This window comes from Octopus sinensis, linkage group LG14, assembly GCF_006345805.1.
Source record: "Octopus sinensis linkage group LG14, ASM634580v1, whole genome shotgun sequence".
NCBI lineage: Eukaryota > Metazoa > Mollusca > Cephalopoda > Octopoda > Octopodidae > Octopus > Octopus sinensis.
Window position 1 is genome coordinate 67,357,911 of NC_043010.1, and position 14,256 is coordinate 67,372,166.

A 14,256-nucleotide genomic window follows, 5' to 3' on the forward strand; every position below is an offset into this window, starting at 1 on the left:
AATATATGGCAATTTTTTGGACTTTGTAAAATTATCCAACTCATAATATTAAAAGGAAATTACATACGGAAAAGGAATAAAATAAAAAAAAGAGAGGAGTATCATAAAAAAAAATTTTTTTAAAGTTGTTACAATCCTAACATTTCTATTTATCAATGGTTTGACCTATATACATGGAGTAAGGATCTGGTCAAAATTTGGAAGGGTGCAGAAAAAAAATATCGGAATAAACTTTGCTTCAATGACTCACCTTTTTGTCTTTTCTCTTTCAGCATTTGCATTTCTGTCTTAATCTTTTCTATGAGTGAAAGAACCAATTCCGTAGCTTTTTTCTGCTGGAAAGGAAAAACTTTGATGTACATGCATGTATGACTATAGACATAAATGTATATAGATAGATATACATACCTGTAGCAGTATAGCTCCTGTGTTTTTTTTTTAATGTGGAATTCGTGCAAACCATGTATTGTGTTATTAACCAGATGTACAATAAAGCTATGTAATGTTTTATATATTACATACTACTTGATAATGTTTTTTATTTTATTTTATTTTCATTAATATAAATATTAATTCGAGGAGCACAACTATTCAACTCCATTCCGGTACATGTCAGAAATCTATCAGGATGCAGTGTGGAATCATTCAAATTGCAGCTGGATAGATACTTAAGCACCATTAGAGATGAACCCCATCTCCCAGGATATACACAACAAGCACAAACTGACTCAAACTCGCTCCTACACATGTCAAAATTAAACAAAGAATACAACCTGGCAACCACACCAGACTCTGAGGGTGGAGTCTTCGACTTGGCCTGAGCATGGACTCAAACTCAAATGAAATGAAATATATACTCTTTTATTCTTTTACTTGTTTCAGTCATTTGGCTGTGGCCATGCTGGAGCACCGCCTTTAGTCGAGCAAATCGACCCCAGGACTTATTCTTTGTAAGCCTAGTACTTATTCTATCGGTCTCTTTTGCCGAACCGCTAGGTTACGGGGACGTAAACACACCGGCATCGGTTGTCAAGTGATGTTGGCGGGGACAAACACAGACACACAAACATATACACACACATACATACATACATATATATATATACATATATACGATAGGCTTCTTTCAGTTTCTGTCTACCAAATCCACTCACAAGGCTTTGGTTGGCCCGAGGCTATAGTAGAAGACACTTGCCCAAGGTGCCATGCAGTGGGACTTGAACCCAGAACCATGTGGTTGGTAAGCAATCTATTTACCACACAGCCGGGCATTTTTTTATGATTTTTTTTTTTTGTAACTTTACACTTTCTGTTAATCTTTTATCTTTTATTTGTTTCAGTCATTAGACTGTGGCCATGCTGGGGCACTACTTTGAAGAATTTTTAGCCAAATGAATCAACCCCAGTACTTACTTTGTGTTAAGCTTAGTACTTATTTTATCAGTTCTTTTTGCCAAATTGCTAAGTTATGGGATGTAAACACACCAGCATCAGTTGTCAAGTGGTGGTGGAGGACAAACACAAAAACACACACACACATATATATATAGGCGCATGGCTTAGTGGTTAAGGTGATGCACTCATGACTGAGATTGTGGGTTCGATTCCCAGACCGGGTATCGCGTTATGTTCTTGAGCAAAGCATATCATTTCAACATTTGACATGTGACACCCAGCTGTACCTGTACAGGTAATGTCAATCTGATGGAGGGAGTGAGCTTATGTGTACACACATTTGATCATTATGAACAAATCATCTGTGTGGTTGTTTGGTAAGAAATTATCAAACCCTTGTACGTTGTCTAACAATGTGAGAGTCCATCATATATGTGTATATATATATTATATATATATATATATCATCATCATCATCGTTTAACGTCCGTTTTCCGCACTAGCATGGGTTGGACAGTTCGACCGGGGTCTGGGAAGCCAGGGGCTGCACCAGGCTCCAGTCTGATCTGGCAGTGTTTCTACAGCTGGATGCCCTTCCTAACGCCAACCACTCCGCGAGTGTAGTGGGTGCTTTTTACGTGCCACCTGCACAGGTGCCAGGGGGGTCTGGCATCGGCCACTATCGGTTGGTGCTTTTAACGTGCCACCAGCACGGAAGCCAAGGCGGCGCTGGCATCGGCCACGTTCGGATGGTGCTTTTTATGTGCCACTGGCACAGATATCACAACTACTATTATATATATATATATACTTATGATGTTAATGCTTGACTATTTCATCCAAGCTGAGAAAAAAATAACATTTTAAAATGGAATTTTCATACATATTAAGGTTTGTATAGCAATCACAATCACTTATTGATTATATTGATTCTGTGGTCCACTTCCAATGAATCACTTGTTTATAATTACCATACTTACTGGGTTAAATTGCTTGGGTGAAAGAAATAAGTATTTAATTCATTTATGCAGATGCCTTACAATGAATTATAGGCCTAAGTTCAAATCTTACTGGAATCAGCTATACCTTTTATCTCTTTTCATATGAATGAAATAACCCCATTAGTACACCTTTTCCCTACTCTCCAAAAAGGACTTCATACTTGAGCAAGAAGTAAAAAAATTATCTATGTTTACCTCTTTTGTTTTCTTTGTATTATCCTTCATCCTTCTTACTCTGCTCGGAATCTTTTTTTTCACTGGAGACGAGTTGTACTCAAAGATATTTATTGGTATATCCTGCTCTTGGAATGTAGATGATGGATAATCAAGTTCTGATGCATCTTCTGGTTCCTTACTATTTGTGGTATCTTTTGATTCAGACACAGAATCACATTTTTTTACAGATCTGCCAACTTTTGTATTGTTCTGCTTCAAAGCAAAACAAGGATGGTGTTTAGCTGTTGCTTCCGCTTGAGGCTGGTCATGTATTTTGTCACCCAAGGATGGATGAGTTTCGCTTCTAATTGGAAATGTCCAAGATTTGTTGCGTTTTTGTTTATTTATGTTAGAATCTGACTTATTTTTGCTGTGTTGAAAATTGGGTTTATTGCTGAGAGAATTACCATTATTATTTTGTGATCGTCTTGGATCAACAAATTTTCTGGTTGTATTTTCAATGTCTTGTTTTGGTTTGGTTGATTGATTTCTTTTCAGCTTTAGCTTATTAAATGTCTTACCATTTACAGTTCCACTTTTACCATTATCACAATCCGTTTCTTTTGTCGGCTTACCTGAATCAATCGGCTTGCCACTTATCATGCTGCCATTTCTATTACCTGGCTGGTTCAACAACTGATTGTCTCTAGACTTACGGTTTCTATTTTTACCTGAGTTGTTGTCATTATTTGATGGCCGCTGTGAAACTATCACATCCAGATTATCATATGCTTGGCTCATACAGCTGTTTGTCTCACACAAACTTTGATCATCTTCCAAAGCTGAAGCAAAAATCTTTCCTGTTTCTGACTGAATAAGTTTTTGCTCCTTTGTTAAGCCATTCAGTGGTATTTGCCCATTTTGTCTTTGGAAATTGTCTCCTTCAGGGCTAGAAGCTATGTTTTTCCTAGAGAATATAGTTTCTTTGTTTTTATTCTGCACAGATATTTCACTGATCTTTTTACTCTTGGCTGTGTTGTCCGAGTGATTTTTGAGAAGCTCATTTGAAGAGCTTAGCTGATTTTTATTATTTCTTTTTATTTGGTTTTGGGTTCTCCTTGGAATTTTATATTTGGGAGCCTTGGGTGACAAAGTGACATTCTTATTAGATTTCCTCTTCTTCGTCACTGGTGATACATTATGTCGCAGATTGATGCTGTAAACCCGAGATCCCGCATTTCTTACTGCTGCTTCAGAAGACACTTCATTTTCAGAACTGCTTGTGTTTTGAGTTGATAAATTAAATGTACGTTGGCCCAAGTCACATATCAGTATTCTCTTTTTCGAAGATTTCAGAATTGTCTTTCTTGACATTGTCCACTTCTTGAAGCCATAAATAGAGATAAAAGAATATTATTTTCCAGCACCATATTTCATCGCATATAAGACACACTTTTCTAACAGTTTTTTTTTTTTTAATCACTTTAGGCCCTATATGTGAAGTATAATGTTCTAAAAACTATTGTTCTGGAATATGTCCTGCTGAAATTTGAGTGCATCTAATACGTTTGTGTGCCTATTATTTCATCAAGTATGGGGTATATTTTCATATAATCTCCCTTAAATACAAACTTATTACTGGTTCAAATATACTTGAAGCATACTTGAACCCGTAAGGCCTTTCATTGTATTTTGTCATAGAGAAAAGTTCTCACCGTAGACAGATTGGTGTAGATACACCAAGTCAGTTCATATGGTGCGTTTAGTCCTTCCTACAGTGAGAAATTCCCTCCATGGCAAAATAATGAATGGCTTTGTTACACATTTGGATATGCCGCAAATTTATTTGAACTTGTAACAAGTTTATATTTATACACACATCACTGCTTAGAGCTTTATTCAGTAAAGTATCTCCTAATACATAGATCTGTTAGTACACTACTAGGAACATTGAATCCATTCATTCAAGAGACAAAAAATGGTTCCCTATTGTTTTCTCTAACCCTGTGGGAAGATTTAAGCTCAAGACAGTAAGGTAATAAAACAACAAACAGGTACCATCAGGAGACAATTCTGTTTTGTAATGGTAAACTGTGAAAGTTGTCTCTATTTGCCAAGTAAACTGACTCATACAGAGTTGAGTATCTTTGCCAGAATACAATACAATGATTATAATGGGCCACAAGCCACTAATCTTTCAGCCAGCAGAGATTCTTTTTTCAAATGAAAGCCATATTAGTAATTATACAATGTGTATCTTTCTGAAAATAACAATTCTAAAAGTATTCAGAAACTTTCTGGCATTGTTGATAGCTGTGATAAGAATGGAAGTCTATTGTTCTTAGTAGTTGTTGGAACAGAATTTGAGGGAAATCCAGCCATCGTTTCTAGCTGGTCAAGCAATCAAGTGTAGATTTCCTCAATTCATTGTGAGATGTTTAGTCTGATTAAACAGACCTATGATCAAAGGATTTCCTGTCATGACCATCCCGACTTTTTAGGAGATAGGATTGTATTATCTAATGGGTACTTTTATGGTGGTGGGATAGTATTTGAAGGAGTTTTGACTGCTGATTCTTGCAGCTCAAACAACCATACAGAAATTCACTTGTTGACTTATTCTAATTACCAGATTACCCTTGATTGGGGATATAATGATTTGTTAAAGATCGAACATGCATTAATTTGCATTAGGTTGTTGGATTAAGTCTATCTACATTAATGGTTTTCAGCTGAGTTTCACATGATTTTTGGAGGTCCTTATATGATTTAGTTGTTAAAAATTATCTGCAATAAATCAGTTATATTTCTACATGGCAGAATACTCAGTCAGTATGTGAGGGGTATGGGTTCAAGTCCCATAGCCATCTGCTGGCAACTAAAATTTTAAAAGGTGCAGTCATGGCTGTGTGGTAAGAAGCTTACTTCCCAACCATGATTCCAGGTTCAGTCCCACTGCATAGCACTTTGGACAAGTGTCTTTTGCTATAGCCTCAGGCCGACCGAAGCTTTGTGAGTGGATTTGGTAGACGGAAACTGAAAGAAGCCTGTCATGTATATACACACTTTATTATGAAAGCTGCAAAATCATCACAAAAATATTACAAAATACCCGTTCATGGGGCAGTTGTGGTCCAGAATAGATTTATTGCAGATGAACAGGAATGTGAAACCCTGAGCAGCAGTTTTTTGTAATATTTTTGTGATGGCTTTGCAGGTTTTAATAAAACATATTACTCTACCTCTGGTATTCGAGTACTATTTTTTCCAACCTTGTTTCACATTTATTTGCTTACTCGAGTATATATACATACATATATGTATATATCTATGTGTGTTTGTGTTTGTCCCGCCATCACCACTTGATAGCCAGTGTTGGGGTGTTTATGTCCCTGTAACTTAGCAGTTCAGCAAAAGAGGCCGATAGAATAACTACTAGGCTTAAAAAAGTTCTGGGGTTCATTGTTTGACTAAAACCCTTCAAGGTGGTGTTCCAGCATGGCTACTGTAAAAAAATAAACTATTTAAAAAATGTTTTTATACAATTCCTAATAATATTTGATTATAAAAATATAATGGGATTTTTTCAAAACATTAAATAAAATGGGAATCAAAGGGGTCCCTAGAGAAAAACAATGGTTGAAAACCACTGATCTACATTGAACAATATTGTGAAATAATCAATGACTATGACATAGATACACAAGATAGATATATCAATGCTTTATTTTGTTGAATGTTTTTTATGGGTCATCCTTTTTTTTCTTTTATACCTTAATCCTTGTCTCCTAGTGTAAATCTCCACTCTGGTTTTGGAGTCCTGTGGAGCTGTATGGCAGCCTTATTAGTGCTGGTGGCACGAAAAAAGCACCCAGTACACTGTAAAGTGTTTTACATTAGGAAGGGCATCTTGTCATAGAAACCATGCCAAAGTAGACATTGGGCAACAATGCAGTCCTTGTATCCATCAGATTCTGTCATACCATCCAACCCATGCCAGTATAGAACAAGGCCGTTAAATGAAGAAGTCTAGAGAAAGGGGCTGTAATCATGGAGTTCATAGACCCTCCAAAACCAGTGAGACTAATGGGGTTAAGTTTTTTCTTGAAATGTTTCAAGTCAATGACTGCGAAAAAGGGATTCCAAAGTGACATTGTCTTGAGGAGGAAGGACAAGACCTAGTGGCTTGTGCAGAGTTTGTGGGGTGTACAAAATATAAGTTAAGTTACCATAGCATCATTTTTTTGAGAATTCATATTTAAAAAAAAAAGGAGACTATGACCTTGATGTTGGATTAACATAACCGTAAGCTTAAAATCGAACAGATTTACCATCAGGTAAATCTGTTTGATTTTTTAAATTTGACATAATCTGAGTTCAAACTGGTGAAAGCTAAGTTGGTTTTTGCATATTATATTTTACTTTTAATTTAATTTAATATGAAAAGATTGATTATAGTAAGAACGGTCAGGGTGGGCCTGAGTGGAAGTGGTATTAAGGAAGCCAAGGTGGCAAGCTGGCAGAAACGTTAGCACGCCGGGCGAAATGCTGAGCGGTATTTCGTCTGCAGTTACGTTCTGAGTTCAAATTCCACTGAGGTCGACTTTGCCTTTCATCTTTTCGGGGTCGATTAAATAAGTACCAGTTACACAGTGGGTCAATGTAATCAACTTAATCCATTTTCTGTCCTTGTTTGTCCCCTCTGTGTTTAGCCCCTTGTGGGTAGTAAAGAAATAGATATTAAGGAAGCCAGTTCCAAGAGAGATAGGCCCCTGTAGTGTTTTGCAAAATAATATAAAAAAGAATTGTGATGTGTCTTTTTAAATGGCTCTCATAGTTTGACCACAGTTTAATTGTTTCAATTTCTATACAAAATTTTTGGAGTCACTTGCCAAACAAGCATAAGACCAAAATCGATTTAAATCTTTCTCTTCATAATTCAATAGTGTGCTTTGACAATTCTTTCATTCTTTGAAATTTGCCTAATTGTCTAATTTTTCTCTCAACTAATGAAACGATAAATAACTGATAAGCTATATATTTCACAACATACAGTAAAATAAATTATGTTGTATCTAGGGAGGTTCATTATGCCAATAAACACACACACACACTGATTCTCTTTTACTACCTTTATTATTATTAGTCACTTGGTTAACCAATTAACTAATTAATTGTTTGATTAGTCATTCAGTGTCAATGATGGCACATGGCTCAGTTGTTAGAGCATTGGGCTTACAATCATGAGGTAGTGAGTTCGATACACGGACCAGGCTGTGAGTTGTGTTTTAGGGACCAATAAAATAAGTACCAGGCTTTAAAAAACAGTCCTGGCGTTGATTTGTTTTCACTAAAACCCTTCAAGTTGGTGGCACAGCATAGCTACAGTCAATTGACTGAAACAAGTGAAAAAGAATTAGCAACTTTTAAAGAATAGGGGAGAGAATTTACCCCCAAAAATATTTTCATAATTCCTTAAAATTATCTCCCTTGTTTGCCGTTGAGGGTTTTCGTTTTCCTCTTCCCCATTAATTGGAGGCAAATTAGGGTTTACTGAAAATTGTTTTGAATACATCATTCAGCACATCACCATCAATTCTTGTATAGAACTGTGTGCTTCACAGTTCCAGTGATGCCGTGTTTGGCTGTTGTGTGCATGCTCACATGTCTGAGACAGGAAGCTTCATGCAATGCCAGTGAAAGACAGTGTTTCTTTTTAACTCCGTGTGTGTTGTGCTTAAAAACCTATTTATATTCTTGAATGTGATAAAGTGTAGAATTAGATTATTATCCTGCTTCCAGCTTCAGTGTTGCTTCAAGGATTTGAAAAATAGGGCACATTTTCCCCACTTATTTTGTGATTTGGGGGGATTTTGGAAAAACAAGGGGGAATTTGTGGCGGTGTTCAGTGACCAATTTAAACACACTACCTGGCAGTAGCTAAAACACAAACCAATCAAGTTTATGTATAAATATTCTTGTTATATGTTTGTTTCCTATTACACAATATTAAAAGAACGGCTAAAAATTTTCTGAAGCAGCACCCCCACTAATTTTATCTACAAGCCACCACTGATCACCCCCTGCCTAGGTTGCATTTATAGGTGGTGATGTGTCGAAGGATTAAAGCATTGAATAAAATACTTGGTACTTTTATGTGTTACTGTGTTACCAGCATACAAGTCAAATTTTTCAGACCAAAATTTACAACCCCCAAAATTAGGTCAACTTATATACCAGGATGACTTTTGAGGAGCAAAAATTCCATATGAAAGGCAACAGGATTTGGAGAGATAGTGATAATGTTTGAATGGTTACATTACACGTTTGCACTATGTTGACTTGTATGATAGAAAATATGTTAAGTACAAATGTTAAGGAGATCATGGAGGTTTAATAAAATAAAGTACCAGTCCAGTACTTAGACTGACATAACTGATTCTGGTGGATCCCTGGCTTCTTCAGGCAATGAGACTACATACGAGAATCCCAAACAGACTTTGCACTTAACCCAGCCTGGATCAGCCTAAATATGCTACCTGTTTTATGTTCTAACCAGCTAGATCCAGCCTATTACACCTACCCTTCAATGCCATTCTAGGAATATACTATCACATCATTAAAATTTCAAAGCAACAAATTAATGCATGATTAATTCAAAACAATTTGAATGAAAAAGCATTACATTTGACAGAATAATCTGAATGCTAAAGGGTTAAAGGATAGATAAGAAGTGTTAACCCCCAATGATCACAGGATTCCTGTGAGAAACAGGCAGTGACTACACACATTATGATAGAAATTCTGTAATTAACAAAATATGTGGGGCACCGATCGTGGCTGCTGCCAGCCTCCCCTGGCACCTGTGCTGGTGGTACGTAAAGAGCACGCACTACACTCACGGAGTGGTTGGTGTTTGGAAGGGCATCCAGCTGTAGAAACTTTGCCAGATCAGATTGGATTCTGGTGCAGCCTCTTGGCTTCTCAGACCCTGGTCGAACCGTCCAACCCATGCTAGAACGGAAAACGGACATTAAACGATGATGGTAAGGATGATGATGATGATAATCCATCATTGTGTCAAGTACAAGGTGGTATATGAGGTAAAGAAGAGTCTATATTTTTTGTTTAGCTTTTCTCTTTCAGGTGTATCCACTGATTGACTCTAATGCTATGGATGTTTGAAGTGATCAATACTATCAAAAGTAATACCGAGTGAGAATTAAAATTAGATGGTAGAATTAAAATATAAGGTAAAGATATCATAAATCCATTCTTCGGTGCTTTTTAGGTATAACTCAAGACATGTTTCACTTTGTATTTCATTTAATATTTCATCTTGAGTTTTATTTATTCTGAGTTTATCAATAAATCACATTTTGCTTTTCTTGTGTGTGTATTTCTCAAACTTAGCAGAATGGTCAAAACAGTTCAGACCAAAATGCTTATAACAAAGAACACTAAATCCCAGTGCCTTATAGAAAGTGGCTGTTGTAAGGAGCAGCTAAGGATTCAATACTGCATACTTAATGATAAACAAATGGTACACAAAAAGATACAGCAGGATCCTCAGTACATAAACTGGATACCAAAACTTAGAGGTGGTCAATGAACAAAAGTAATTAAAATCACCATATTGACAAATCAGAGTCACTCCTGCCTACATTGGCTCCGTTATATCAATTTATAGTTGTCTCTACTGATTTTTGACCATTAAGCTAATGATTCTTTTCTCATCATTCTATGTGTAATTTTTATTCAGTGGTTCTCAACTGAGGTTCACATGAACCTTAGGGGTCGATTTATGATTTTACTGTTAAAATTTATGCGCAATAAATCAGTAATACTTCATCAATACACAAGATAATGTAACATCATCATCATCATCATTAGCATCATCATCGTTTAATGTCTGCTTTCCATGCTAGCATGGGTTTGACAATTTGACTGAGGACTGGTGAGCCAGATGGCTGCACCAGGCTCCAATCTGATCTGGCATTCTACAGCTGGATACCCTTCCTAACGCCAACCACTCCGAGAGTGTAGCGGGTGCTTTTATGTACTACTGGCACGAGGGCCAATCAGGTGGTACTGGCAACGGCCACACTCAAATGATGCTTTTTATGTGCCACCTGCACAGGAGCCAGTCCAGTGGCACTGGCAACTGCCTCGCTCGAATTTTTTTTCACGTGCCACCAGTATAAGTGCCAGTAAGGTGACGCAGGTGACGATCATGCTCGAATGATGCCTTTTATGTGCCACTGGCACAGAGGCCAGTTTGTTGCTCTGGCAACATTTTTTTAAATACAATTCCTAGTAATATATGTAGTTATAAGGATATAATAGGATTTTTTTTTAAACATTGAATAGCCATGGATATCCACTGATGTAAAAACGGTCAAGAACCACACTATATTAATTGATTGGTTTTCTTGTATATCAGCTCCTCTTTTACTGTATCTTCTTCACACTTAACTAATGTGTGCTTTGTTTCTGAAGTATGAAAACATTGATACATAACATCGGTGGCAGAAGGTACGGTAATGAAGCAGACAGGTCGGCCTTGAAAACACAGATGGGATGATGCAGGATAAAGAGATACAGAGAAGATATATTGCAGACTTATCCTACCTTTGCCAATGGGAAAAAGAAATGGAAGTTGAAATGATGATGATACGTTCTTTTATTCTTTTACTTGTTTCAGTCATTTGATTGACGCCATGCTGGAGCACCATCTTTAGTCAAGCAAATCAACCACAGGACTTATTCTTTGTAAACTTAACACTTATTCTATTGGTCTCTTTTGGTGAACCGCTGAGTTACAGGGATGTAAACACATCAACATCAGTTGTCAAGCAACGGCGGGGGACAAACACAGACATACAAACATGTACATATACATATATGTATATATGATGGGCTTTTTTCAGTTTCCGTCTACCAAATCCACTCACAAGGCTTTGATCAGCCCAAGGCTATAGGAGAAGACACTTACCCAAGGTGCCACACAGTGGGACTGAACCTGGAACCATGTGGTTAGTAAGCAAGCTACTTACCACACAACCACTCCTGCACCTACTTACCTTCCTGTACACATGTTAATTAAAAGGTTAGTAAATGTTAATTTTTTCTGATCATTCTGGAAGTCAATAAAATAGTCAATTTCATACGCATATTTTGTGTATAAGTTATTCAGAGGAAGGCTGTGCTTACAATTTTTGAATGCCCTCCACCCACCACACTGGTGAGAATGATGCAGCTGGTGTTTAGCTTTGAATATCTGTAGGTCAGTGACTTGTAGGAAAAACAAAACATAGTCATGGAGGAAATTCTAGCGAGAATTGCATTCTGAAGGAGAAAAAAATTGGAAAGTGATTAATGCAGGTTATGGAAGATGGGATATGATAAAGTGTAACAAGAGGAGAAGAGGTGAGTGAGCCTGAATGATGAAAGCACCATCAGCTAAAATATGGCTGACGTTTAGAATTTAAAAGCAATTCTTTCACTTATTTTACGCACAGAATTTTATTTTGGGTTCATTCTTTTTCTTTTTTTTTTTTTTGAAAGTTTTGGCATAAAGGCATTTAACGATTTCCAATTATTAGTTTTTTTTTTAGCGATTTTTTTTTGGGGTGATTTTTTTTGTTTAAGGTATTATCTATCTATCCACTCAGTCAAAGTCAACTCTCGGTCACTCGTTGGATCAGTGTCCTCCAGTCAGTTCTATCCTGGGCCCGCTTCTTTCAGATTGGCCATGTCCATTCCGGTATCACTCTTAATGGTGTCAAGCCAGCGGGTTCTTGGTCGGCCTCTTCCTCTCTTGCCCCTGACCATTCCAAGCATGATGTCCTTCTCTTTTAAGGTATACAGATGGTATATTTAGTTAAATGCCTGAAGAACAGGATACAGTTTGATGAAGGTTTAACAGTTATTTCTAGCATGATGAGAGGTTGTATCATTGGTTTGAGATGGCTAAGTTGATATCAGATCACTAACAGAAATATCAGCACTTCACATATTGTCATCGGTACTGAACTGTATTCATGGATAAGACACACTCTGTACTCTCAGTGTCCCAATCCATATAATCTTAAGTAAACCCAACAAAGTACCACATGCACTAACATTGGGGCTTCTTATGTGTTGGTGCTACAGTTAGGGTCATTACTGTTGAGTGATTTTATTCCACTCCAAAGAGCATTATTATGATATGAATAAATGGTTAATATTCTAGAATGACAAAATGGTAACTAAGGTAGCGCTAAACAAAATAACTTGGTTGGAATCAAGTAGCTTTTTACTCCTTGCAGTTTATTACAGTTGGTTAGCAACCTAGCACTTGGTTTTGGATTTTGTGAAGGGACTGACATTAGAGTAAAATTGGCATATAAGTATATTTTGTATTTGTTTGGATCAGATCATTGAAGCTTGTAAAACAGCTGAAAGAGACTGATGCCTGTGAGTCTCCCCCAATGCTTAATTGGCTGCTGAAGAGCAACTAATAGATATTTGCACCCTGAATAACTTATGTTTTTAGTTGTGAAATTAGCCATTTAGGGCAGTTAACTCAATGTATATATGTGTAGGCTTAAAGGTGAAACATACAGCTAGGGTGTGTAATGGTTAAATGCTTACAATATTAAGCTATTGATACAATTTGCATATTGAATATTATACATTTAAATAGAGTATATGTGTGTACATGTTTGTGTCTGTGTGTGTTTATATAGAATGCATTTACATACACACACACATTATGTATGCATGTATGTATGTATGCACATATGTACGTACCTGTCTGTCTGTCTGTCTGTCTATCTGTCCATCCGTCCATCCATCCATCCATCCGTCTGTCCATCCATCCATCCATCCGTCCATCCGTCCATCCATCCGTCCATCCGTCCGTTCATCCACCCACCCACCCGTCCGTCCGTCCAAAATCCATCCATCCATCCACCCACCCACCCACCATCCATCCATCCATCCATCCATCCATCCATCCATCCATCTATCCACCCACCCATCCATCCATCCATCCATCCATCCATCCATCCATCCACCCGTCCGTCCGCCCGTCCGTCCGTCCGTCCATCCATCCATCCATCCATCCATCCATCCACTCACCCACCCGTCCGTCCGTCCGTCCAAAATCCATCCATCCATCCACCCACCATCCATCCATCCATCCATCCATCCATCCACTCACCCACCCACCCGTCCGTCCGTCCGTCCAAACTCGATCCATCCATCCACCCACCCACCACCATCCATCCATCATCCATCCATCCACCCACCCATCCATCCATCCATCCATCCATCCATTCATCCACCCATCCGTCCGTCCGTCCGTCCGTCCATCCATCCATCCATCCATCCATCCATTACATTGTGTTTGCCCTCTCAGTGACCAGCCCTGTGTGGCCAATAAAGAAAGTTATCTATCTATCTATCTATAAAAGGAGCACTCCATTGGTTACGATGACGAGGGTCCCAGCTGATATGATCAACGGAACAACTTGCTCATGAAATTAACATGCAAGTAGCTGAACAATCCACTGACATGTGTACCCCTAATATGGCTTAGTGGTTAGGACATTCGACTGATGATTGTAAGGTCACAAGTTCAATTCCCAGCGACGCGTTTTATCCTTGAGCATGACATTTTATTTCACTTTGCCAAACCAACATGTCTATCTCATTCTTG

At 37.7% G+C, this 14,256-nt stretch overlaps 1 protein-coding gene across 1 annotated transcript in view; it reads right to left on the reverse strand.

Moving 5' to 3' along the window:
- Nucleotides 1-2,230: 2,230 nt before the first annotated feature.
- The window catches only part of LOC118766129 (putative uncharacterized protein DDB_G0277255), a 71,254-nt gene continuing 59,228 nt past the window's right edge, over nucleotides 2,231-14,256 (reverse strand). Inside the window, exons 2-3 of the mRNA XM_036509413.1 lie at nucleotides 2,592-3,935; nucleotides 2,231-2,239 (exon numbers count right to left, since the gene is read on the reverse strand). Of these exons, the coding sequence (XP_036365306.1) occupies nucleotides 2,231-2,239; nucleotides 2,592-3,926 (1,344 nt within the window). The 5' untranslated portion in view covers nucleotides 3,927-3,935. The remainder of the gene's footprint in view (nucleotides 2,240-2,591; nucleotides 3,936-14,256) is intronic.